Source organism: Stegostoma tigrinum, chromosome 18, assembly GCF_030684315.1.
Source record: "Stegostoma tigrinum isolate sSteTig4 chromosome 18, sSteTig4.hap1, whole genome shotgun sequence".
In the NCBI taxonomy this organism is placed as follows: domain Eukaryota; kingdom Metazoa; phylum Chordata; class Chondrichthyes; order Orectolobiformes; family Stegostomatidae; genus Stegostoma; species Stegostoma tigrinum.
Genome location: NC_081371.1, coordinates 5391445 through 5419398, shown reverse-complemented (window position 1 = coordinate 5419398; position 27954 = coordinate 5391445). Strand labels below are relative to the sequence as shown.

The following is a 27954-nucleotide window of genomic DNA, read 5'->3' as shown; positions in this document are numbered from 1 at the left end:
TGGCTGCTTTAATGAGTGTTTCAGAGGACATGAGGAAGGATACGAAGGGAACCTGGAGGCTTATTTAAGAGGAGTCAAAACTGATTCAGCAGCTAATGTAACTGACAAGCAAACAAGCCAGAAAAGCAGTAAAAACGTTAAATCTGGTTGCTAAGGCTTCTGAATGAAGCATAGCAGTTTTTAGGTCTCAGTTATAGATATACTCAGTTTTTATGTATCAATATGAGAGGACTGGTAACAGTTAATATTGGTCACATATTTAATGAGGGAGATGAAATATCCATTGCACGTTTATTTTATCAATCCTGTTTAGCATCTTATATATTTACATTAAATTTCCTTCCATTCTTCTAAGCTCCAGCAAGTGTAGGCCAAATCTGCTCAATCTCCCCTCCAAAAGATCAGCCTTTCATCTCTGAAATTAATCAAGTGAACCTTCTCTGAATTGCCTCTGAAACAACGACATCCATCCCGCAGTAAGGGGACCAAAATGAACACTGTACTTCAGCTGTGATCGTGCCCAGTACAGTTTAGATTTTTAGATTTAGATTTTATTATAATGTGTTCTGAAGTACAGGAGAACAGCGAAAAGTGTCTAATGTTGCCACACAGGGTGCCATCTTAGGTTTAAAAAAAACAAAAGAACTGCAGATGCTGTAAGTCAGGAACAAAACCAAAGTTGCTGGAATAGCTCAGCAGGTCTAGCAGCATCTGTGAAGGAGGAAACAGAGTTAACACTCACAATGTTAACTCTGTTTTCTCCTTCACAGATGCAGCCAGACCTGCTGAGCTATTCCAGCAACTTTGGTTTTTTTTTCTTACCATCTTGGGTACAAAGGTACCTTGGTACAAAGTAGTAAGAGATTGAAAAGTTAAGCATTACCTTCATTGAATAAGTATAAAAATCAAGAAGTAAGGCCATAGTTAACATTAAAGTCTTTCTTAATTTAATCTAGAAAATAAAGGAATTACATTAGAAGTTCTACTTAGCTCGCTTTCCAGGAAGTGTCAGCTGCTTGTCCTCAATGCTGCCACTGTGCATACCAGGGAACCTTCCTTACTGCTTGCTGTACCCACATTGGACTGCGATGCTATCATCGCCACTGAAGCTGCCACCTCCCTGATCTTCCCATGAGCCAGCGAGAGAGTAGGCTGAGACACTGCTACGCATGCCTCACTGGGTCTTCGCTGAGGCTGGGAAGAAACATCAAGAGAAGAAGAAAAGCAAAGAGGAAATAAAAGAGAGGAAGCGAGAAATAAACGCATGGAGTGGATGACACAAAAATAGGTGGAAAGGCATGTTGTGAGAGAGATGCAGACATTTTGCAGTGAGATTTTGATATGTTCAGTAAGTGGGTAAAATGTTGGCAAATGAAATATGGTGTGGGAGATGTGAAGTTGTTCATTTTGAAAGGGAGGAAAAAAAAGAGAATATGATTTAAATGGAGAAAAACTGCAGAGAGCTGCAGCACAAAGGAACCTGGGAGCACAAACACAGAAAGCTAGTACACAGGTGCAGCAGGTGATCAGGAAGCCTAATGGAATGTTGGCCTATATTTCGAGGGGATTGGAATATAACAGCAGAGTTGTCTTGCTGCAACTGTACAAGGTGTTAGTAAGACCACATCTGGAGTACTGTGAACAGTTTTCATCCCCTTATACAAGGATAGATATCATTTCATTGGAAGCAGTTCAGAGAAGTTTCAGTAGGATGATGCCTGGTAAGGAGAGATTGTCTTGTGAGCAAAAGCTAAATAGTTTGCTTCTTGGAGTTTAGAAGAATGAGAGGTGATCTCATTGAAATGTATAGGATTCTTAAAGGGCTTGACATAGTAAATGTGGAGAATGTGTTTCCCCTTGTGGGAAAGTCTAGGATCAGAGGGCATTATCTCAGAATAAAGGGATGCAATTTCAGGCTGAGATAAGGAGCAATTTCTTCTCTCAGAGGGTTGAGTCTTTGAAATTCCTTACTACAGTGAGCTGTGGGAACAGACTCCTTGTCCATATTTAAGGCTAAGATAGATTCTTGATCAGTAGGGTAAAGGGGAGGAAAATGGACCTGAGGAGTGTCAGAAAAGCCACGATCCTGTTGAATGGCAGAGCAGGCTTGAGAGCTTACTCCCATTCTATTTCTATAGCCTTATCCATATCCATTTGTAAATTTCTTATCTCTTCATTACAACTTACCTTTCCACCTATTTTAGTCTGATGTGAAGATCTGGCCCCACATCTAAGTTATTGATATAGATTGTAAATAGTGGGGGCCTGAGGTGGCATTTTATCAGATACCTTCTGGAAGCCCAGATATACCACAGGACCCACATTAACATTTTGCTTGTAACATCTGCGAAGAACTCTAGCAAATTAGACAAACACAATTTACCCTTTATAAAACCATGCTGACTCAGGTAGATTGCATTTTGACCTTCCAAATATTACGTTGCTACTTCCTTAATAGTTTATTCCAACAGTTTTCCAATGACAGCTGTTAAATAAATGGCTCTATAGTTTACTGCTTTCTGCCTCCCTTTTTGCATAAGGGCATTGCATTAGTATTTTTCCAGAACCCAGGGAATTTTGGAATATTATAACCAATGCATGCATTTTCACTGCTGCCATTCCCTTTAGGACCTTAGAATGTAGCATAAAAGGCCCTGAGGACTTGTCTGCAGTGTAATGGTTAAGGAAGCCGCCACCACCTTGAGGGCAACTAAAGAAGAATACTAAATCCTGTCCTTGTCAAAAATGTCCATGTGCTGAGAATCAATGAAGAAGTAAGAGTCTTGTGTAGTGCATAAACATTCACATAGATCAATTGGAGAGAACGATCAGTTTACAGTAATCCAAATTCTCCAAAAAGCCTGAGAGAAAAATAAATCAAAATTGTTGCAAGTCCAGAGAAGAGCGTTTACATTCCATATAATTTGCATTTATTGCATTTTTGCCTCTCCAGCACCTTTCTCAGAATGAGACATCTGCCAGGGATATACAAGAGAAGCGTTGCATTACTTGACCAGTAACAACAACCTCCAGTTAATAAGCACCTTTATGCTGATAAGATGTCCCAAAACAGTGGATAGGAGTATAATCAGAAAAGAAAATCCAGTCAAAGAAAGGGATACTGGGAAGGGTGACAAAAGTGTGATCAAAGAGATAGGTTTGAGAGAACAACTTTAAGAGTCAGTGAGCAGTGAAAAGCTTTAGGAAAGGAATTACAGAGCTTCAAGGGCAGACATTTGAATATACTAATAGTGGAAGAATGAAGGGTGGCGTGAAGGACAAGAGGCCAGAATTGGACAAGTGCAGAGATTTCAGAGTTGTAGTGCTGGAGGACATTGTAGAGGAGTTTGAACTTGATATATTTAATATTTATAAATAAAATATATAAAATATTTAATATTGAGGTGTTTCTCAACTGTGAGGAACAACAAAATACAGGTAACATAGTAAGGAGCTGGGGGAGCACAGCAGGCCAGGCAGCATCAGAGGAGCAGGAAAATTGACATTTTGGGTCAGGACCCTTCTGAATCTGAAGAAGGATCCCAACCCAAAACGCCAACTTTCCTGCTCCTCTGATGCTACCTGACCTGCTGTGCTCCCCCAGCTCCACACTATGTTATCTCTGACTCCAGCATTGGCAGTTCTTACTATCCGAGCAAACGGGTGTGTTGGATGGGTGAAACTTTCTCAGGAGTTAGGAAAATGGAGCAGAACTTCAGATGAGCTTGAATTTATGGAGAGTGAAAAATTAGAGGCTGGTCAGGTCAGCACTGGAAAGGCCTATCCAGGCAGTAGGACAGAAATAAAGACATTCTTCTAAAGACTCATTGGACAGGATGCTGTGGACCACAGCAAATGTGTAGGAATACATTGCCTGTCTCCATGAACTATAACCTCCATGTGTAAGATGACAGCTCTTTGCCATGGTTTCATTCCTGTCAAATTTGTAAGTGAACTCAATTCTAGCATATATCTGCCTCAGTGCCCAGCAGATGTGAATACTTATGACACCCTCTTTTTAATGTTTTCACTTACTGCTAAATAATTTCAATGTGATTGCTTCAGATAGTTGCACCATATTATGATTTTACACACTAATGTGAAACCACTGTATTATCCTGAAGAAAATATTGGGATATAAGCAATGTTTTCACTAGTGCACTTGTTTTTCGATCTGAAGAAGTTGGTGGTACACATTCAAATTTTGCACAAGTGAAGGATTTTGCTACACCACCTATGAGGTCGTCATGAGTCTACCAGCAGTTTGGATTACATGTATATTTAGATTTCTTTCATTGCAGTCTGGAACTATAATGAAGTAGATTTACCCTGGTGGAACCTGAACCCATAACCAGTAGGTTGCTTGTCCATTATCGACTGCAGTTCCAGTGCTGAAAAAGATATGTAGATAAAACCCAGATTCAAAACAAATTGAGAGAACCGAAATCCTCATTTATGGGTTTTTTTATTACAGCAGAGGGCACTCCAGCCCTAAACTATCAATGTGACTGCACTGCTTCTTAGAAGGTTGTAGGTTCAGGACCCACTCTAGCCTGACACTCTGGGGTTGTACTAAGGAATTACTGTTGGAGGTGACAGTCTTTCAGTGCGATGTTTAAGTCTGTCCGTTCCTGTGAACGTTACAAATTTTATTGTAGTACCGATTTGAAAATTAAGAATTTCTTGGTCAACATTTGTCTCTGAATCAGTAACAAAAACTGGTTGTTCATGTCCTCGCTGCTTCTGGGACATTGCTGGCATAGAATTGCTGCTGTATTCAGCTACGTAGCAACGATAGAGTTTCAAAAGTAGTTCATTGTATGTTGCACTCTAGATAATTCAACTTAATCCAGTGCCAGATTTCTGCAAGTGTCCATGGAGCCCTGAGTATGCTGCAGATGTGATATGGTGGATAGAACACGGTCAGATCTGAAATAGCTCAGTGACTACCGTAAAGCATCCAAATAAAACTGTGCTCAATTTAACAGATAAGCATATCTTCGCAACAAGGGAAATGCGATCCGTCATATCACTTGTTAATTCCCCATTGATTCATTTTCTTTTTTCCCTCATTTATCATTTTATCTATTAACCTAAGATGGAAATAACTAATTGTTATTTTTTATTTCCTCTTTACTGTAACCCTCTTCCCTACCTGCTGGTGGTATCTGTTGCAAGGATTAAGTTCCCCAAATGGTTGCTGCCTGTGACACTTCCTTGAATGGTTGTTTACTTTTAGGTCTTGACAGTAATTGCTGATAGATTATTTGACAAAATGGGCATCAACCAGTGACCCTGACCCTCAGCTGACGCCCATTTACATGAAGTAATTGGTTAGCTGATGGAACCCTGGTTAATCCTATCCTAGAAAGCTAACTTTAAAGACTTGGAACTCAAATTGATTCTGTGATGTTTTAAAAACAGCTGAAAAAGTCCACAGAAAATGCTGAAGGCTCAGCAGAACAGGCACCATCTGTATGGAGAGGAATTTTCAATCACTGTGCTTTACAGCCATCTGCAGATATTGCACATGAGCATCTGTACAGGGCACAGGGACAGAAAGAGAATGAGTGGCATTGGGTGATATACTAGCAAGGATAGAGGGTGGATATTTAATAGGAAATAGGTAATGGTGAACCGTGACCAGTGGAGCGTCGTAGAAATCGATGTTGAGGCTTCAACTATTTTCAATCTATGTTAATGACCTTGGATGAAGCAACAGAATGTAGTGAACCAAATTTGCTGACCATTCAAAAAAACGGTAGTAAAGTTAGTTTTGTGAAGAACATTGTCCTCTATATTGATCCCACCTTTGTGATACATGCTGCGCCGCAAGACAGAACTTCTGACCCAACTCAAAGCCGTGGGATTTTTTGACATAGATGAAGAAACATTTGAAACTTAGACCAATCAAGTGTGGGAATGCTGGATACATTGGAAAAGATTGGCTGGCTAGTTGAGAACTTTCAACATTTTGAGAATTTTGGATTTTCAGATTTCTGAAGAAATAAGTCTCTGGACCCCCGATCATAGTTGATCCAGGAAACCATAACTCTATTAATGTTAGCAAGAACCTATGTAAGAGGGCTCTTCCACTCAAGCCAGCAACAGATGTATCTCATTTGAAGGAATTCAGTTAATCAGTTGAGTAAGGCATTGCATTTCAGGTGTAAATTAGATTCTGTTTTTATCTAATTGGAAGGCATTAAAGTAGAATGCATATTGTGAAATTATATAGTATGTCAGAAACCAAGGCAACTACTTAATGCCAGTAAGCCATGAAATGAATGATCAGTTGGTTCATTTACAAGTTGATCTAAGGATGCCAGGAAGAACTCCCATATATTGTTATGGGATCAATAACATCCATCTGCACAAGCAGACTGTTTTAATGTCAGGCCCAAGCCAAATAAGCTTTGCAAGTTATATTTTCAGATAGACTTTAATTGTTGGCTCAAAGTCCAAAGATCATAGGTTCCTGTGCCTTTTTTTTTGTAGCTTGGTAAATGTACCCACTCCCAGCTGAGATTGATTAATGACTGAATGTGGTTGACTCTCAACTGTCCTCCATGAAATTAGGGATGGGCAGTAAATACTGGCCTGGCTAGCAATGTTCATATCCTGTGAATGAATTTTAAAACAAGTGGATATGGAATAATGTTGAGGAAAATAACATGGATAGAGGAATTAGCTATTGAGGTTTATTCTAATTTTAGCTTTTCCTGGTAATATCTAAGGGTGTCAATACTGTCTATATGCAACTTCTTTAGTCATTATCCACTTTTGAAAGCCAAAATAAATTTTACCACTGTAAATAGACACTTTTGTTCTATTGAAGGCAGTGATCTGGGTTTCTTTCCAGGAATTCAGAACATCTTTAGAATTATGAAACCATGGCAATAAACTTATGAGGCATTGAAAAAAGCTTTAAAAATCTATGAAGTTTTTGTTCAACAGTTTTATAAAAGAAGAAAAGAAATTATTGGGCAAAACAGAAAAGGTTGTTTGGCAAGTGGTCAAGAATTGTCCAATTATTTGATGGAGATCTTTCCTTTCAAGATTTTTCCCTGCAGATCATCAGCTTAATGTGCTGGAGACTCTTGGGTACTCTGATCACCATGAGCAATACTGTCCGGATCTCCACACTCCTGGTAGGGCTACCCATATCATCATGGTTGAGGAGGGAGGTGCCAAACAAATACAGTCTGAAAAGTCTTCAGTGGTAGAAGAAAGATAAAAGAAGTCAGTGTGTCTCACTGTCTGCAGGTTTGGAAGAACGTTGCAGATTGCCGTTATGTATTATTTAAATCTGACTACCAGCCCATCAGGGTCACGTGAACAATGGTGCCTATGTTAAGTAAAGGTGCACACGGGCTTCCACAAGGATCCATCTGCGAAGTACTGTCATGATGGAGTCATGATGGAGATTGGCAATGGGCAGGACAAGGAATCTAGGAATGGATTCTGACAATTATCTTTCAGACCATGTATTGGGATTAACTAATTTTTATAATGATGATTACTGCTTCAGTGGTCTGAGATTTTGAATAGCATTAGCACTTGAAGTATCCCACAGGGCAGTATCCAACATATCTCAAACAGAAGATGAACTTACAGGCCATATACTGATAATGACATTCTACTGTGTTGTTCAACAATCAACATAAGGACACTGGAAATCACTGTTTGTTAGGGTAATGCTCTACCCCCAACCCTCTTTGGTTGCTTCATCAATGACTTTCCCTCTCAGGAAAAAGGTCAGGTTTGTGAATGATTGCTGATGATTGCACAATGTTTGCGATAATTTGTAACTCAACACGTACCGAAGCAAGCAGTCTGTGTCCATATGTACCTGGACTGCATGCAGGCCTAGGCTAATAAGTGGCAAATGCTAGGCAATGACCATCTCCAACAAGATCTCACAATCTAACTATCACTGAATCTGCCTCTATCAACATCCTGGTGGTTGCAATTGATTAGAATCTGAACTGGATCAGCCAATATAAATATTGTGGGTACGAGAGCAGGTCAGAGTATTTTGTGACAAGTAACTCCCTGTCTCCCCCATTCCATCCACTGTCTACAAGGCAGATGATGCTACAAGGTCTCGAATGAAAACTGCAAAACAGGAATGTCACAATTGAAAAAGCCACGAGCACATATGGAAAGGCAAGTGGTGAGGATTACACACAGAGTCTTCACTGGGATATGGACAACTTAAGAGTGGGCAAAAACCTGTCAGATGGAAAGTGAGAAAGGGTAAGGTTGTATACATTTTGATAGGAAGGATAGTTGATAATTATTTAATGGAGTAAGCTGCAGCACACAGAAGTGAGAGTCCATGTGTGTGAATTACGAAAAGCTAGCACACAGGTTCAGCATGGAACAGGGAAGGCAAATGCAAAGTTGGCCTTTATTTCAAAAGGAATGTAATATACAAATAGGCATGTCTATCTGAAACTGTACAAGGCACTTGTCAGACCATACCTAACTTTAAAAGGCTCAAGAAATTCTTTAATCCTGATACCACTCGATGAAATGACCTCTCTTTCTTCTATGATGTGGAATACAAGAAGGAGGGCTCAGAGAGGGAAAGAAAACTCCTCCAGTTTCTGAGCAGGAGCTGTTTTTTTCCATAGTTGCTCTGCATGGTTATTTGGTAAACATTAATTTGGCCTGTTTTCAGGCCAGTTGACTTGAATGTCAAAAACAACGCTTTGCTGCAAATTACTCAATCTGTTCAGCATGTGATCATATCCATTGCTTCTGTTCTTTTCAGTATTGAGCAGAATTCAGACAGCAACACAGAAAATGGCATCTTTGATGAACCTTCTGGGGGTTCCACTGGCCTCGATTGAGCTCACTGGGACAACAGTTTCTGTTGGACTATTTGTGCTCTTCCTTTGTCTTCTGTGCTGGTAAGTAATTTGAATGTTGCTTTTGTTTTTTTTGCTTTTGCAATTGTCATTTCTGATAAAGCTTTTTGTCCATAGACAATTGGCTTTGGATGTGTGGCAGAAAGTGTCACATCATTCTGGTTGTCCACCTGTTTCTCAAATAAACTGAAGTCACAAGTTATGAGCCAACCACTATATTTTAGCTTAGCACTGTATGAAGAATGAGTGCAATCTTATGTGAAATCATGTTTAGATAGTTTTTTGCTGACAGATTGCAAGTGATCTACTTGTAGGAAACAGTACTTCAGTGAAATGCTCAGTGTTTTAAAGCTCTTTCTTTGTCTGTTTTTTTCATTGGATGTGGGCATCTCTGGCTAGGCTGCATAAGGAGGCATACGGAATGCTTGAATTTATCAATTGTGGCATAGATTGTAAGAGCAGGGAAGTTATGTTGGAGCTACACAGAAATCTGGTTAGGCCACAGCTGAAGTACAGTGTGCAGTCCTGGTCACCACTATACAGGAAGGATGTGATTGCAGTGGAGGGGGTGCAAACGAGATTTGCCAGGATATTGCCTGATTGTTGTTCCAGTACTTTGTACAATTTTGGTTGCTCTGCTGTAAGAGGGATATTAAATTGGAGAGGGTTCAGAAAAGATTTACCAGGATGTTGCCAGGACTGTCGAGTTTGAGTTATAAAGAGAGGCTCAATAGGCTGGGACCTTTACACTAGAACATAGGAGGTTGAGGGATGATCTTAAGAAGTTTATAAAATCACAAGGGGCATAAATTACGTGAATAGCAAGGGGCTTTTCCTTAGGGTAAGGGAGTTCAAAACTAAACAGCATATTTTTAAGGTGACAGAGAAAGATTTAAAAGGGAACTGAGGAACAATCTTTTCACACACAGTGGTTTGTATGTAGAATGAACTTTCCGAGGAAGTGGTAGATGCAGGTACAGTTACAACATTTAAAAGACATTTGGATAAGTGCATGAATAGGAAAGGCATAGGGGGATATGGCCAAATGCAGAAGGGGGACGAGTTTAGCTTGGGAAATTTGGTCGGTATAGGTGAGTTGGACCAAAGGGTCTGTTTTATCCCAAATGAATCTATGAATCTGAGTGGACTGGGAAGCTGTTAAGAAGCAAAGATGGCTGAGGAGCAATGGTAGATGTTCAACAAAATAGTTCATGGCTCACAACAAAGATATATCCCAGTGAGGAACAAGGATTCTAAGAAGGGTATAAGCTTGCCCTGGTGAACCAGGAAAGTGAAGTATAGCATCAAATGAAAGAAAGGACATGTAAAATGTGGCAAAGATTACTGGTAAACTAGAGGATTGGGAAAGTTTTAAAAACAGCAAAAGATAGCCTAAAACAGATGGAGAAGACTTTCTTTGTGGGTAAACTTGTAACTAAGGTCAAGATGGAGAACAAAAGCTTCTTTAAATATATAAAGGAAGCAAAAGGCTAAAGTTAACATGGGCTCTTTGAGAATGGGGCTGGGGTAATAATAATGGGGAACCAAGGTGGAGGAGTTGAATAAATGCTTTGCATCAGTCTTCACAGAAGACACTTGTAGTTTTCTAAAAATACTAAATGATTCATGGGCAGAAGGCAGAGAAGAAATAAATACAGTATTTATCACTAGAGCAGAAGTGCTAGGATCAATAACGGGGCTAAAGACTAAGTTACCTATCTGGACCAGATGGGATGAATCCTCAGATATTAAAAGTAGCAGCTATTGAGACAGTAGATGTATTAATGAAAATCTTCCAAGAATTCTTAGATTGTGGAAAAGTCCCAGAGGATTGGAAAACTGCCAGTGTAAAGTTTTTATTTATAAAGGGAAAGAAACAAAAATCAGGTAACTTTCAGGCAGTTAGCTTAACATCTATTATTGGGAAAATGTTCATACCTGTTATAAAGGATGCGATAACAGAGCAGGTACCACACATTAAGCTACTTCATAAGATAAGAGCCCATGCTGTTAGAGATAGTACATTAAGATGGATAGAGGGCTAACTAACTAGTAGAAGACATAGGGTTGGAATGAGTTGTGAAGAGGGCATTTTCAGTATTGCGACCTGTAACTGTTAGAGTGTTACAGGGGCCTTAATTATTTACAAGTATATAATAATGAATTGGATGAGAGAAATAAATGTGTCATACCTTCGTTTGTGGATGACACAAATATCACTTTGAAAGCAGGTGGTGAGAATGATGTAACGAGTCTGCAGAGGGATATCGATAGTTTGAGGGTGAGTGACAAATTAGCACTTAGAATGTAATGTGAGAAAATGTGAGGTCATGCATTTTGGCAGGAAGGTTAGAGGAGCTGTATATTATTTAACTGGACAAACACTGCAGAAAGCTAACAGTGCAGAGGAATTTGGGGGTTCTAAAGCACAAATCACAAAAAGCTAACATACAAGTTCATCAGGCAATAGTGGGGACAAATGGAATGTTGGCAGTTAGTCCCAAGGGAAATTGAGTATAAAAATAGGAAGAAATTATACCAGCCACAAGTTGGACCACGGGTAGAATATTGTGAACAGTTTGATTACCTTATTCTGTGGAAACACAAGACTAAGAGCTTCCATTCAGATGAAGCGGAGACAGACAGGGTGCTATTGGCCTCTAATTTGGCATAAGTAGGCCCCATTGATTAAGAGCAGTGTGAGGGTGGAGTGGGATGGAATGAAGAGAGGATTTGGATGGTGTGGGTTTGAGAGGAAGGAATGTGGAGAAAATGTGGGCATGTTCAGCTGAGGGCTGTCATGACCCTGAGATTGGTAGATTAAATTGCCAAACTGCAGCTTTCATTTAAGCAACGTGTTCCCAGCTCATACGCTTTGCTTAATTTAAGGGGTGAGCATATTATTGACAAGTACACTTTATACAAGATGTTAACCTGCCGAAAATATTGGTAAATAAGCTTCTTTCCTTGACTTGCATGTGATGCAACAAACCAGCTAATAGGCCTGAAAATGAGATTCAAAAATCAAAAATTGCAGGAGAAACTCAGCAGATCTGGCAGCATCTGTGGAGAGAAAGCAGAGTCAACAGTCCAGGTCCAGTGACCATTCTTCAGAAGATGCTGCCAGACCTGCTGAGGTTTGTCAGCAATTTCTGTTCTTGTTTCTAATTTAAAGCGTCTGCAGTTCTTTCTTTTTGTTTTATGTTTGAGATAGTTGTTTATCCCTCATTTTCTTTTGCTCTTGGAACAAGGTTTGGTTACTTAGTTTCTTTTTCTTTCCCCATTCCAACGTTCTCTCCAGTAACTGGTGACTGCTAGGCTCTTGCTGGACAAAAAGAGATGGAAGGTTAGTTTTCAGACGTTTCGTAACCATTCTAGGTAACATCATCAGTGAGCCTCCGACGAAGCGCTGGTGTTATGTCCCGCTTTCTATTTATCTGGTTAGGTTTCCTTGGGCTGGTGATGTCATTTCCTGCGTTGGTGATGATATTTCCTGTTCTTGGACATAACACCAGCGCTTCGTCGGAGGCTCACTGATGATGTTACCTAGAATGGTGACGAAACGGCTGAAAACTAACCTTCCAGCTCAGCGAGCAAACTCACATCCAGAACCTCAACCTGAGCTACAAATCTTCTCAAAACTCGCTAACAAAAGGAGACTATTTGACCCATTGTACTCCTAATTCTTCACTGGTTCTAAAAGGCCTGTTCACTTAGTCACACTTTGCTGCTCTTTACTTGTAGCCTGCAGTATTTTTTCCTTACCAAATATTTATCCAGTTTACTTTTGAAACTTATTAAATCTGCTGCCACCTTGTCAGGGAGTACATTCCAGATTTTAGTAAGTTGGTAGGTAACTCAATCTCTCCGATTCCTCTCCAGTACATTCAACTGGTGTAAATCTGTGTCCTCTATGCAATAATTCCACAGAGGCCAATATCCCATCGCCAATTCGACCATTATTTACAGTACATGAACTCTGACCAGCTAAGTCGGAGCCAGTCCCTAGATTAAGGGAAATACCTGACATTCATTTTTAAAGCTGTCAGTCAGGTCTCCCTGATTGGAGCTGTTAACCTGGTCCAATCAGGAAACTCAGAGTCTATGAGATCCACTTGACCAACCTATTTCCAATCAGTATATTCTGGTTACCAACTGTCTTGCATATGGAAACTGTTGCTCCTTATTTTCTCTATCAAAGCCCCATAAAACTTTGAACTGTATTTACAAAATAAATGGGCAGCCAGCTCCATTTTCTTTCGAAGTAACCACTTGTGTCTTGAGTGCTGTGGAACCAGTGAAGGTGAGGGACGATTAAAGCCAATGTCGGTCCTGTCCTGAACGAATATCCACACACAACCAGTTGATTGCTATTCCCTAATGGCTAGACAGCAGATTGATAGTGGCAGACTATTACATGCCTCAATAAGATTTCAGTTCATTCTTCAAAAATGGACAATCATCACAGTGAACCTTGTTTTACTTTTAAAGTATGGATCAAATTTATTCAATAAATGAAGAAGTAAACAATCACTAATAAATTGACTTTAAGGACAACTGGGAAGGTTTGAAAAACAAACTAATGATCCACTATGCACCCCCTTTTTGCAACTGACTAGTTGCGTGTTCATGGTGGTGAGTTGGGCTATAAAGTAATTTAGGGTTGTATTGGAAAGTGAGGGACACAAATCAGTCTCCACTTTTGCATTCCATCCCATTTATATTGGAATTTTGCGTAGAGTGAGGACTAAGTCTGCTCCTAGTGCTCCTAGATGCCCAAAGATTGGAGGGTTAACTAGGGTAGCATATGTAAGTAGGCATGGGACTGTACGTAGGATAAATTCGTACCCTCAGTTGCATTGCAGACAGCACACTAACACCACACTGTATACTCATTTGAATGATTGCTGGATTTAGCAACAACTAACTATGCTGTTCATTGGGCACTGATGATGAAACCAGGCAATATTGTGAGCAGCTAGCAGCATTTAAAGCAAGGCTACGGTGGCTACAGCTCTCTGGCACCTCTCAAAGAAAGGAGAGGTGATGTTCTGTGTATGTACTGTGGCTGGAGACCATCTAATCACATGACAGAAGGCAATGAGAGCCGCTAGTTAGGAGGATCAGTGCCAGGGGTCAAGCTTCAATGACTTGAAGTGCCTCAAGAAATTCATAAACATGATCTTACAGAAAAATTCCTTCAGATATCTTAAACAGTCATAACAAATGGAACAGTGGTCCTACAGAAAGAGAGTCTGGGGAATTAAATAATGTGAGATGACAGACGAATTGAACACACATTTTGTATCAGTTTTTTCGCAATAGAGGATACACATAAATTCCCAGAAATAACTGAATCAAAACGTGAAAGTGAGAGTGGAATGTAAAATAATTGAAATGATCAGTGACAGACTAACCAGGAAACTAATAGAACTTTAAGACTGACATGTCCCTGGACTTGATAGGGTTCTTCATAGAGTGCTGCAAAAATAGATGCAGTTAGTTAATTCTTCAAAATTCCCTAGATTCCAGAAAGATCTCATTAGTTTTGAAAATACTGAATGGAATTCCTCTTTTCGAAAAAGGAGGGAGACACAAAACAGGAAACCACAAGCCTGAGAATCTAATATCTTTCATAAGGAAAATGTTGGCATCTTCATTAAAGATATTACAGCAAGGTGTGTAGAAAATATTAATGCAGTCAGGCAGAGTCAGTATAGTTTTATGAAGGGTAAGTTGTTTGGCTAATTTATAAGACTTCTTTAAGGAAGTAACATGTTATATGTAAAAAGGGAGACATGTCATTTGGTGCTTGGGTTTCAAAAAGGCATTTAATAGCATGCCACATTGAAGGTTCCTACTCAAAACAGAAGCTCATGGTGTAGGGGTAACGTTTAAGTGTGGATAAAGGATTTGTTAGCAAGCAGGAAGCAGAGCTTGGGTTTGGATGGACCATTTCGGGCTTGCAAGATGTAGAAGTGGAATGCCATAGAGATCAGTCCTAGGACCCCAATTATCTTCAGTTTACATAAATTATTTGGATGAAGAAACCAAACCTATAGCTACTAAATTTGATGATAACTCAAAGATAGGTGGGAGAGCATGTTGTGAAGACAGCATAAGGAATCTGCAAAGTGATTTAGGTAGATTAAGTGAGGAGATAAAAATATGACAGATGGGGTACAATGTAGGGAAGTGTGAATTGAGCACCAGGTAGAATAGGGACAAAAACAAAGTTGCTGGAAAAACTCAGCAGGTCTGGCAGCATCAGTGAAGGAAAAAAACGGACCCGAAACATTAACTTTGTTTTTTCCTTTACAGGTGCTGCCAGAGCTGCTGAGCTTCTCCAGCAACATTGTTTTAGTTCCTGATTTACAGCATCCACAGCTCTTTTGGTTTTCAGTTAGTTAGGATAGGGAAGCTGTATAGTTTCTTTTTGGAGAATGATTGCAGAACCCTGTTACTGAGGAATTTGGGTGCCCTGGTACATTAGTCACAATAGCAGGTGATTAGGAAAATAAATAGAATATTGTCTTATTGCAAGAAGAGTAATGCAAAGATAGGCAATTTCTGCTTTTATTCAAGTGTTGACGAAACATATTGTGTACAATTTTGACTCCCTTATTTAGGAAAGGACACATTGAATTCAAAGAAGTTCAGAGAACATTTGCTTTACTAATTCCTGTGATGGTGGAGTTGTCTTAGGGGGAAACATTGGATAGATTGGGCCTTTATCTGTTGGATGTTAGAACAATGAAAGATGATCTTACTGAAGCATACAAGATCCTGAAAGGATTTGACATGATGGATGCCGAAAGGATGTTTCCTGTTAAGCGAGAAACTTGCACTAGGCAACAGTTTAAAAACAGGGGATCTCTCAATTCAGACAGTGATGTGGAACCGTTTTTATCTTTGAGGGGTCATTAGTCTGTGAATTCTCTTTGTGAGAGAGGTACAGGCAGCATCATTGAATATACTTAGGGCTAAGTTAGCGAGATCCATTGACAAGACAGTCAAAGGGTGCAAGAAGTGTCTAGAAAGTTTGATTTGATACCAGAATCAGAACAGCAATGATATTTTGAAGTGACAAAATGGGCTCAAAGGTTGACTCCTGCACCTTATTCATATGTTTGTATGTCTAGAAATGTGTATTAAGATGTTTTAATTTAATGACTTTCACTTCTACATTATAATCAAGAAAAAATTATAGCGTATGATAGAGGGATGGTTTGATTTGGACCCAACAGAAATTGAGATAGCACTCTGTCGTTGCGCCTAAATAGATTGTTCACGGTCGGTCTGGGCAGAAACATAGACCAAGCTGTTCAAGGGATTTCACATCATCCTCTGTAAGTCATCTGGATAAAATAGGCAAGGCCCTAACTGAAACAAATACAGAAAATGGGAGAGAAGCTCAGCAGGTCTGGCAGCATCTTTGGAGAGAGAAACAGAGTCATCACCTCGAGCCCAGCATGACTCCACTTCAGAACTATCCATCACTGAGCTGACAGAAAGGTGTTGTCTTGGTTTCTTCTCTCCTGTTCCCTGTTTCATCTTCCTTTTCACCTTTCTTCTGTTCCTGAGCTGTATTGGTAAGCTGCTGTATATCTGTAAATGACTGCAGATTGAAGTAATCAGTTATGTTGTCAGTGGATAGCTGTTGTTTGGAAAAAATGGTACAGCAGACCGCTACAGAACAAAACTGTCATAACTACTGCCATGATTTTGGGTATTGATCTGTATTTTTGCTGTCTTTGGTCACACACAAGCTGGACATTGAGGAATTAGAATCCCTTTGTTTCTGATATATGACAGATTTAGTAAGGAACATTCAGAAAGTGAGATACATTCAGCAAATGGTACCTTTCACCAAGGGGAAGCCTTAAATTCTCTTACAGTCTATGCTCATTCACCTGTTTTCTCTGGCAAGAATGAATGAAATCTAATTTGAATAGAAAATCTTCTAACAGTGATGGCAAACTACAAGATCTTGCACATGTCTCCAACTTCAGCTTAGCGAGGGGGTCAGACTGAAATATTCTTTGCCACAATTACCTAAGCTGTCATTGACAATTCAATTCTTTCTGCTTTAAGGTGAGTTTATGACTAGCAGGTGACAGTTTTCAGTGAGAACATAGCTCATAAAGCATAAATCTCACTTAGTTCAGGCAAGAAAATTATACCCTGAACCTGCTGTGCAGATAGCCTCCTGCTAAAAGACGTCCTCATCCTCACTCTTCGAGAAGCTTGTTCTGCTCTGTGTAACTGCTGTTCATTTTCCCAGTTTTGCTATATTCTAAGTGGAAGGCTTCATAATGTGTGCATGCCTTGGAGTGGTTTGTGTGATAAACATGAAATCAGCAAAAGCTCGTTCAGCACCCTGTCACATCACTCCCTGCAGCCTTTTGTACTCCTGAAGAATTGTAGAGAGAATTTATAACTTTTATCGGTCAGTGCATTGAGTATAGAAGTTGGGAGGTCATGTGACCACTTATGGAACACGGTGTTCAATTCTGGTCTCCCTGCTAGAGGAAGAATGTTGTGAAATTTGAAAGGGTTCAGAAAAAATTTTCAAGGATGTTGCCAGGATTTGAGGGTTGAGCTAAAGGGAGAGGCTGAATATGCAGGGGTGATATTTCCTGGAGCATTAGAGGCTGAGGATAGAACTTACAGAAGTTTATAAAATCATGAAGGGCATAGGCAGGGTGAATAGCCAAGGTCTTTTCCCCAGCGACTGGAGTCCAAAACTGGAGGACATATGTTTAAGGTGAGATGGGAAGACTTAAAAGGGACCTGAGGGGCCATGTTTTCACTCTGAGGGTGGTGTGTGTATCAAATGAGCTGCCAGAGAAAGTGGTGGAGGCTAGTACAATTATAGTATTTGAAAAGCATCTGGATGGGTACGTGAATAGGAAGGGTTTCGTGGGATATGGGTCAAATGCTGACAAATGGGTCTAGATTAATTTAGGATATCTGGTCGGCATGGGTGAGTTGGACCGAAGGGTCTGTTTCCATGGCTGCAGAGCTCTATGACTGTGACTCTATGACTCTTGAATCAGAAACACTCAGACACAATCAATCTGTAACTAACCTGTAAGTAGTTGATGACACATTTAAATCACATTAGTGAAGAGATAACTTGCATAGAAATGAGATATGTATGTAATGCAGTTCATCCAATCTTGCTTGCTTTTCATTATTGTTGTTAAAATGACTCCCATGGTCATTTCTTAACACCCTGTGGCTGTAGGATATCCTGTGGAGGGACTTACCTTCTTCCAAGGTATACCTGACATCTATGGCCACTGTTTATTTTATGCTTTTAACTATTTCTTTAGAGGAAACCTAAAGATTAGAGCCCAGCCTCCAGCTGCCATTGGCTGATCAATCCGGTTATTGTCTCTCACAGCCAGGGCAGGATCGAGATTTGGAAATGGTCCTGAATCACCTTCTTATCCTAAGAGCAAAGCAACTGGCTTCATGTGTCTGTTTTAATGCTTTGGTTAGAAATCTGATTATGGTCTCGGTCTAAAATGATATTTTTTCACCTTCTTTCTCTGTGAGCCTGTTTGACCTTATTCAAACTGACACGATCACTGTTCCCATCATATCAATATAATGCATTAATCAATGTGGTGAGCTGCTTGTTGTGCATATTTCTTGAAAATGTTCGCTCTGTCTGCACCAATTTGGTATTTGGTGTGATTTATTCCCCAAGTATCTGTACATTGTGGATGCCATTTTGGATTTCCAAGGTTACTTGTACTACCCAAGAAACCTGAGCTGATGGCCCCAACTTCTCTTGTTTAATTCATGATGGATGGAACTTCTAACTTACGTGGAGCAACCGAGTGGTAAAATTGGGACTATTTTTTCAGCTGGGATGTATTGTTAGAGCTTGTTTTCTGTCTCTTCAGGAGAGCTTGATTCATTTTCAATCTCTGACTTGCTCTTGCATTGCAAGTTCAAATCCAAACCAGGATTCCCAGAAAATAGCCAAGTATCTACTATCTTTCTGCAACAGTAGATTTCCGCTCCCCTTAGTATCTCTGAAGAAATGTGTGCCGGATCTGGTGGGGGGAAAAAAAGTCTACGGATTATGTGTATCAAACAAATAAGTCCAAGAGAGATTCTTTAGAAACTTCAAGATAAACTACCTTTGGAAACACACATAAGAGTGTTGATGAATTTCTATGGTGATGAAAATACACGGGGGGAAGTGAGGGAAGCTCAAACTGCACCAGCAACTCTGCCAAAAAATTGTTTTAACATTCTCACTAAATTTCTGAGCTTAAGCACGTGCCAGAAACTGAATGTAAGGTGTCACCACAGAAAATCAAACCCTCTGACTGGGAGATAGAAACCTAGAAATTCAAGAAAATAAAGGCTGACCTTTTCCAAGCTCCCTTTATGGTGACGGCTACCAGCTGGAATATTGGTATAGAGATAGGAGGAACTGCCGATGTTGGAGAATCTGAGATAACATGGTGTGAAGCTGGATGAACACAGCAGGCCAAACAGCATCAGAGGAGCGGGAAAGTTTGACGTTTCGGGTCGAGACCGTTCTTCAGAAATGGGGGAGAGGAAGGGGATTCTGAAATAAATAGGGAGACAGGAGGAGGCGGATAGAAGATGGATAAAGGAGAAGATAGGTGAGAGGAGAGAGACAGGTCAAAGAGGCAGGGTTAGAGCCAGTGAAGGTGAATGTAGGTGGTGAGTTAGGGAGGAGATAGTTCAGCCCAGGGAGGACGGACAGGTCAAGGAGGCGGGATGAGGTTTGTGGGTAGGAGATGGGGGTGGGACTTGGTAGGAGCAATGTTTAGGGAGGTGAAGACTAGCTGGGCTGGTTTTGGGATGTGGTCGGGAGAGGGGAGATTTTGAAGCTTGTGAAGTTCACATTGATACCCTTGGACTGAAGGGTTCCCAAGCGAAATATGGGATGCTGTTCCTGCATCTTTCAGGTGGTGTCATTGTTGGCAATGCAAGAGGCCCAGAATGGACATGTCATCTGAGCAGTGGATTGTGGGGGCAGGGGTGTGTGTGGAGTTGGAGTTGAAATGGTTCGCGACTGGGAGATGTAGTTGTTTGTTGCAAATTGAGTGTAGGTGTTCCACAAAGTGGTCCCCAAGCCTCCACTTGGTTTCCCCGATGTAGAGGAGGCCACAACGGGAACAGCTGATACAGTATATCACACTAACAGATGTGCAGGTGAACGTCTGCTTGATGTGGAAAGTCTTCTCAGGGCCTGGGATGGGGGTGAGGGAGGAGGTATAGGGGTAGGTGTAGCACTTGCTTCGGCTGTTTGGCCTGCTGTGTTCATCCAGCTTCACAACATGTTATCTCAGATTCTCCAGCATCGGCAGTTCCTAACTACCTGTGTAACAATTTTAACCCCACTGCGAAACCTCTTCTAAGGATGCCTACCTTAAAGAAGCTACCCTCCAAAGAAAAACTCTTTCCCAAAATCCACAAATCTGACTGCCCTGGTCGACCCATTGTCTCCGCCTGCTCCTGCCCTACTCAACATATCTTCACCTGTCTGGACTCCATTTTCTCCCCCTTGGTCCAGGAACTCACTACTTCTGTTGGTGACACCACCCACACTCTCCACCTCCTCCAGAACTTCTAATTCCCCCGTACCCAACACCTCATTTTTACTATGGATGTCCAGTCCCTATACACTTGCATTCCCCATGCAGATCGCCTAAAGGCCCTTCGCTTTTTCCTGTCCCGCAGGCCCGACCAGTACCCCTCCTCTGACACCCTCATCCGCTTATCTGAACTCATCCTCACCCTTAAGAACTCCTTTAATCACTCCCACTTCCTGCAGACAAAGGGGGTGGCCATGGGTACCTGCATGGGCCCAAGCTATGCCTGCCTCTTTGTAGGAAACATGGAACAATCCCTCTTGCAAAGCTACACTGACCCTATCCCCCATCTCTTCCTCCGTTACGTTGATCACTGTTTCGGTGCCGCTTCGTGTTCCCACAAGGAGCTCAAACAGTTCATCTACTTCACTAACACCTTCCACCCCATCCTTAAGTTTACCTGGACCATCTCTGACACCTCTCTCTCCTTCCTGGACCTCTCTGTCTCCATCCCTGGCATCCACCTGGAAACCGATATCCATTTTAAGTCTGCCGACTCCCAGAACTACCTAGAATATTCCTCCTCTCACCCACCTTCCAGTAAAAATGACATCCCCTATTCCCAATTCCTTCACCTCCACCGCATCTGCTCCTGAGATGAGGCATTCCAGTCCCGAACAGCCCAGATGTCATCTTTTTTTCAAGAACCACAACTTCCTCTCCACAGTGCTCGAAAATGCCTTCAACCATGTCTCCAGCATTTCCCGCAACTCATCCCTCACATCCCGTATCCGCAAGAATAACTAAAACAGAATCCCTTTGACGTCATGTACTACCCCACCAACCTCCAAATCCAACACATCATCCTCCCACATTTCCGTCATCTGCAATTTGACCCCACTACCAAAGACATTTTTCCCTCCCCACCCTGATCTACATTCTGGAGGGACCACTCTCTCCATGACTCCCTTGTCCGCTCCACACTCCCCTCCAGCCCCACCACCCCTGGCACTCTTCCCTGCAGCCGAAGCAAATGCTTCACCTGCCCCAATACCTCCCCCCTCACCTCCATCCCAGCCCCTAAGAAGACCTTCTACATCAAACAGATGTTCACCTGCACATTTGTTAATGTGATATACTGTATCCGCTGTTCCCGTTGTGGCCTCCTCTACGTTGGGGAAACCAAGCAGAGGCTTGGGGACCACTTTGCGGAACACCTACGCCCAGTTCGTAACAAACAACTACAGTTCCCAGTCGCGAACCATTTCACCCACCCCCACCTCGGACAACATGCCCATCCTGGGCCTCTTGCATTGTCATGGTGACGCCACCCAAAAGATGCAGGAACAGCATCTCATGTTTTACTTGGGAACCCTGCAGCCTGAGGGTATCAATATGGACTTCACAAGCTTCAAAATTTCCCCTCCCTCGACCACATCCCAAAACCAGCCCAGCTAGTCTCCGCCTCCCTAACCATTCCTCCTACCTCAAGCCCCACCCCCATCTCCTACCCACTAACCTCATCCCTCCTCCTTGACCTGTCTGTCCTCCTTGGACCGACTTATCCCCTCCCTAACTCCCCACCTACATTCAACTTCACTGGCTCTAACCCTGCCTCTTTGACCTGTCTGTCTCCTCTCACCCTATCTTCTCCTTTATCCATCTTCTATCTGCCTCCCCCTCTCTCCCTATTTACTTCAGAAACCCCTTCCCCTCCCCCATTTCTGAAGAACGGACTCGACCCGAAACGTCAAACTTTCCTGCTCTGATGCTGTTTGGCCTGCTGTGTTCATCCAGCTTCACACCGTGTTATCTTAGCTGGAATATTGGTCCTGGCATCATTCATTGTCAAATTGCAAATGCTTCCCTATTTTCTTTCCCTATTCTGATTCCATTGTTTGGAAATAGATAAGCGCCTCTTCTGCAACCCCCCTGTTAGTGACTGTAATAAAGTGACGTACTTGCTTTGGTCGGATTTAACAAACCTGAATGTACTTCATGCAGCTAGGCGGTGATTGTATATTTTGCGACTGCTTTGAGATCAAATGGAACAGAACATCTGGTGCACCAGAGGTATCTGCTCGAGTGCACACGGCTATTCACAATGAATTCTCCACTTATGTAGATGGGGCTCTCGGCTGCCTGTATGGATCGCCATGGATGATTCGAGTTTAGCATCAAAAGATAATAGCAAAGAGAGTGGATAGTCAAAAATAGCAACAGTTGTTACAGGATCTGGAATAACACTTCAGAAGAATGGTCATTCAGGAAACGATCTGTACCTTGAATTCTGATCAGTGTCAGTCAGACTATTTACAAGCATCTGGTGCATTCACTGTAGTAAAGAGTTTGATCCATATGTTCCATTTGATTGTCTGAGAACAGGATGTTATTGAAAAGGAAAAATTGCATAGACATAGAAACATAGAACATACAAACAGAAATAAGCCCTTCAGTCCTTCAAGTCTGCTGTGCCAATCAAAATGAGCATGGCTGATCATCCAACTCAGTACCCTGTTCCTGCTTTCTCCCTAATGACTTCATGTGGATATCCTTCCTCACATAATACTGGTGACTTATATTAATACCAAGAAGAAGGATTGATGGCCGTGAAGCTACCAGGGCATCTTGGATGGCTCTGGAGAATATGACCGAGCACCATAAAACTGTGCAGGTATCCAAAGTTATACCAAATGGCTGAGAAACAACTTTGAAAGCTGTAAGTTCCCCACAGCACCGCTCCACATCCAGTCTTCATGAGCTCACATTCTAAGTATTGGCAGACTGTTTAGTCATAGAGAAAATCACAGGGAGGTACAACTTGTGACTAATCGACAGCCACAGGAATGTTTGCACCTTTTAGCAGGTGGCTGCTGGTTCATGGTTGGACTTGCCCTGCCTTCTGCCCCAGCTAATTCAACACAATGACAGGTATTGAATCTGAGACTTAAATAATACATGTAGAAGCAAATTACTGCAGGTACTAGAATCAGTACTGAAAGCAAAAAATGCTGGAAATCACAGCAGGTCAGGTAGCGCCCGTGGAGAGAGCTAGCAAACGTTTTGAGTCGAGGTGATTCTTCATCACAGCTGATGTGAAGTGTGTCGGGGCAGCATTTATGTAATAGTTTGGGGGGTGGGGTGGAATGGAGTGCTGGGGGTGAAAGCGTGTTCAACACCCTTTCTCCCTCAGCATTCCCCCTCCCCCACTACTGTTGCATAAATGTCATCCCCCTCCACACTTCACATCAGCTCTGATGAAGAATCACCTCAACTCAAAACGTTAGCTTGCTCTCTCCATGGGCGCTACCTGACCTGCTGTGATCTCCAACGTTTTTTATTTTCAGTAAATAATACATGTGTGGTTTTCTTCAGTTTTCACACTGAGGGCCGACAGCAACTATTTGGATTGCATTTTTTAAAAACAGGTTCATTGTGCATGAAGAAGAGAGTCCCACAGAAGATGGTGTTAGTTAATTTAATGCTACTTCCTTTCATGCTGTTGTCCTAGTAGCACTATGTAGAGAAGACAAAAATAGGTTAATCCTCAACTCTGTGGAAAAAATCTTGCGCTGATTGATCTTCTACCATTCAGCAGACAACTGCTGGACAAGAGTTACGGAAGGACCTTGAGTCCAGCTTGGCCTGTGTGAGCAGGTACTGGTTGCCAAGCGACAAACATGGACAAAGATGACTGCAACAAATATAAATGCTAGATTTGACATTTCAGAATTCTTTATGAAGGATGCATGGTAAAAAGCAGGTGATTTGGAATTAATATTTCATCAACTTTTGTTTGACTATTGAAACCTGACAGGTTACCAGGTGTCCCCAATTACTGCTTGTGAGAAAATTGCGTTCAAATTTTGAGTTCAAATGATGAGCTTGAACATGTGGGGGAAGGGAATAGCAAAGGTCTGAATCACATTTTGAATACATATTAGGTTAACTTTCAAAAAAACAGTGACATCTGGAATAACGACTAGCTTTAATCAGTGATCAAATATTCCGCGCTCTGTGCCATCTGTTCATAGCATCACTCTGACCCTTGAACCATTATAACTTCCTGATTATCCTGTAGCCTGGCTAACCCTACATTACCTTTACAGGGCAGAAAAGTTTTCTCATTTGAAGCTATCAATGTGTGCAGAGGTGCCTTTCTGTTACAACAATGATCAGTATGTTTTTAAGCAGACTTACTTCTAAAGTGACTGGTGCTTTACGTAATGCCAAGTAGCATTTTTATATTTCTGGACTGGTCAGTACTTTGCACTCCTCCATAATTATTCTTTGTATGTCCTGTCTTAACATCAGGACAGATCCACAAGAGGTGGCAGCAGGCTGATATAAATTTGGAAGGGATCAGCCTGGAAATTCTCAACTTCATGGTATACACCATAAAAGTGTCATACCATCAGCTCAAACAAGGGTTAGGAGATTTGCTGATTATTCCTCTCACTCAGCTTCTGAGTCAGCCTTTCTCCAATTTGAATGCAAGTTGAAAAGGACATCAACCTAACATTTGGGAAATGCCTAAGTGTGTCTTGTCTAAAATAAAACACAGTGAAATCCAATCTGGCCAATTATGGCCACGTTGGTCAACTCTCAGTTCTTAACAAAATGATCCAAAATGTTACTGTGAGAGTTGTCAAGTGACATTTACTTGATCATCTAAGGCCCAAGTCAATTCTGCCCAGAGGAATTTCTGCAATGTCCTAGGTCCGTTCATCTTCAGCTGCTTTCTAAAGTTCTTTCGCTCTGTCTTGAAGTCAGCAATTGGGATGTTTGTTCAAGATTGCACACAGTTCAATTCTGTTCAGTTCCTTTGATAATGAAGTAGACGTTGCCTGAATATGGCAAAACCTGAATAAGTTGTAGGTTTGAGCTGATAAGGAGCAAATAACATTTGTGCCACTCAAGTGCCAGGCAATAGTGCTAGATAGCAAGGTGTTAGAGCTGGATGAGCAGAGGAGCAGGAAAGCTAACATTTCGGGCCTAGACCATTCTTCAGAAATGACTGTAGTATGTTGGCCATGTAGGAATGCAGTAGCTTTACCTGAATGATACCTAAGCTTTCGGGTTAAATTACAAATGCAAAATTAAACAAACTATTGCTTTGATATGGAGGAGTTAAGAGTGATTTGGTAAAAATTTTCAAGATGCTATGAGAACATAAGGTCGATAGAGTAAAAAAAAATTCATTGATTAGTGAGTCTAAGAATTTTTGGCACAGTATAAAAATTAGATCCAGACCTTTCAGAAATGAAATTAACAAAGACTTCAACATGAAATATTGGAAGAAACTTGGATGACTCAACCGCAAATGATTATTGGCGCAATTTTAAGACTGTGATAGGTTTCTGTTATCTAGAGGTATTAAGGGATATGGGGGAAAGCTGGGTATACGGAGTCAGGGTTCCATCACAAACTTATTCATTAGTGGAATGGCACTGGGGAGATAAATGATCCACGCCTCTGTTTCTAACCACAAAAATAAATCTAATCTTGACTTTGCTCGACTTTCAGTTTCACTGGATTCCTTGCCTGGAATCACTGTTAGTTTATTAGTTAGACAAAATTGCAGTGACTTTGTGCACTGATGAGAGGCTGATCCTGACCTCACAAAACCTTTCCACTATCTATAAGGCACATGCTAGAGCTGTGAATGGAATACAGTGCAATTACCTGGATGGTTAAGCTCAAACAAGACTTACGACATTCAACACTATCTCGTCCAAAGTATTTTACTTGATTAGCAGCCCATTCACCACTTCAGTCATTTACTTCTTAGACCACTGGTGCATAGTGGCAGCAGTGTGTACCATAAATAAGATGTACTCTAAGACCTTTTGACGGAGCTTTCCGTCCTTTCAAATAATGACCTCTACTACCTAGGAGGGCTATAGCAGCAGGAACATGGAAATGAAACCAACTACAGTTTCCCTCCATCTCACCATCCTGCATTGGATACCTCACTGTGGTTGCATTAAAATCCTGGAGCACCCTGTTTCATATTACTTGGGTTGTAACAACAAAACGTGTTGTACTGGCTCAAGAAGGTGGCTCAACGTCACCTTCTCAAAGGTGATAAATGCTGGCCTTGCCATTGATGCCCATGTTCAATGAGCACTTAAAAGAAATGAATGACTTATCTTTAGCATTTTCCCAACCATGGGATGTCCTAGTTACTTTACATCTGATGAAGTAGTTTTGAACAGTTGTTACATCTGTAATGTAAGAAATAGCAGCAGCCATTTTATCCACAGTGAGAACCCACGAACAACAATGTGATGTGGCTTGAGAACTCATTGATCAGTCAGGACACTGGGGAGAACATGGTTGAAACAACATGTGGACCTGTGTTTCTGGCAGAACCAGAACTGATCCTCAGTGAGCTGGTTATTGGTTACTCAACGTGTTTGATGACACTTCTAATGATTCCACTTAACATTTTACTGATGATAGGAGAAGGCTAATGAGTCAGTCAGGAGGAGGCTCAGATTTAGCTTTTTTAATGTGAGTAGGAATTACCTAGGTTGTTTTCCTCACAACTGGTTAGTTGCCTGTGGCACAGCAGTACAGGAAGGTGGCATTCAGCTCTGCTGTGCAGGTTTTCAGCAGTACTTTGTGGACTTTGTGAAAGTCCAAGATCAGCACTGTGCCTAGTGCTTTCAGGCATTTTTCAATGTCACCTAGGATAAGCCAGGTTGGCAAGACATTAATAATGGCAGGCCTGGGGTGAAGTTCAGTTGGATTACTCTCCTCATTTGTTTTGACCGAAAAATTGACTGAAATGGTTTCTCCCTCTCAGGGATCTAAGGTGCTGTCTTTACCTTGAAAACATGAGTATTTCTACAGTAAGCAAGCACGTGCATTTATCTCATCGCTTGTCATATTCTCAGAATGTCCCAGTGCCCCTCACTTACGTTGCTTTTTGGATCAATACAGAAGCCAACTTTGTGACAGCTCACTCGTGAATAGACACTTGTGCTTCCAGATTGCTGCCTTTACTTCTTGATCCTTCAACATCTCTGGGGTGAGGAAGGTGTTGGGTCGGTAGGGAATGTCCATGACCACACCAATAATACTTGGTTGGTTTATCAGTCTTCCTTGTTGAAGTTTTGTTTCTTTGCACCAATGGTCATAACAGTGATTATAACATGTGTCGATTGTTCAAGTTTCTCTTTCATGCCTAAGTAACCACTATTGCGCTCTAATCTGATTGGTTCCTGATTGATTGCTTTCAACAGTTTCTTTTTTGCATTGATTCTTCTGTTGCTCCTTAAACGAAGCTTAAAACCTTTTGTGTTGTGTTACTTATATTTAGAGTGCTCTGATTGCAATGCACTACCATGTCTCTTAAATTTTTCCACAGCTGTCTTATATAATGCGCAGAATCCCACAGCACAGATCATGCCATTTGGCCCAACTGGCATGTGCTGGTGTTCCTGCTCCAAACAGCTGTTATCCTAACTCTCCTCTCAGTTTAA

General features: G+C 41.4%; 1 protein-coding gene across 2 annotated transcripts in view; it reads left to right on the top strand.

The window, feature by feature from the left end:
* tbxas1 (thromboxane A synthase 1 (platelet)) overlaps window positions 1–27954 on the top strand; it is a 217652-nt gene that overhangs the window by 7710 nt on the left and 181988 nt on the right. For both annotated transcript variants that reach the window (XM_048549363.2, XM_048549364.2), the window contains one exon: window positions 8780–8918. In XM_048549363.2, coding sequence (XP_048405320.1) covers window positions 8812–8918 — 107 coding nt within the window. In that variant the 5' untranslated portion in view covers window positions 8780–8811. The remainder of the gene's footprint in view (window positions 1–8779; window positions 8919–27954) is intronic.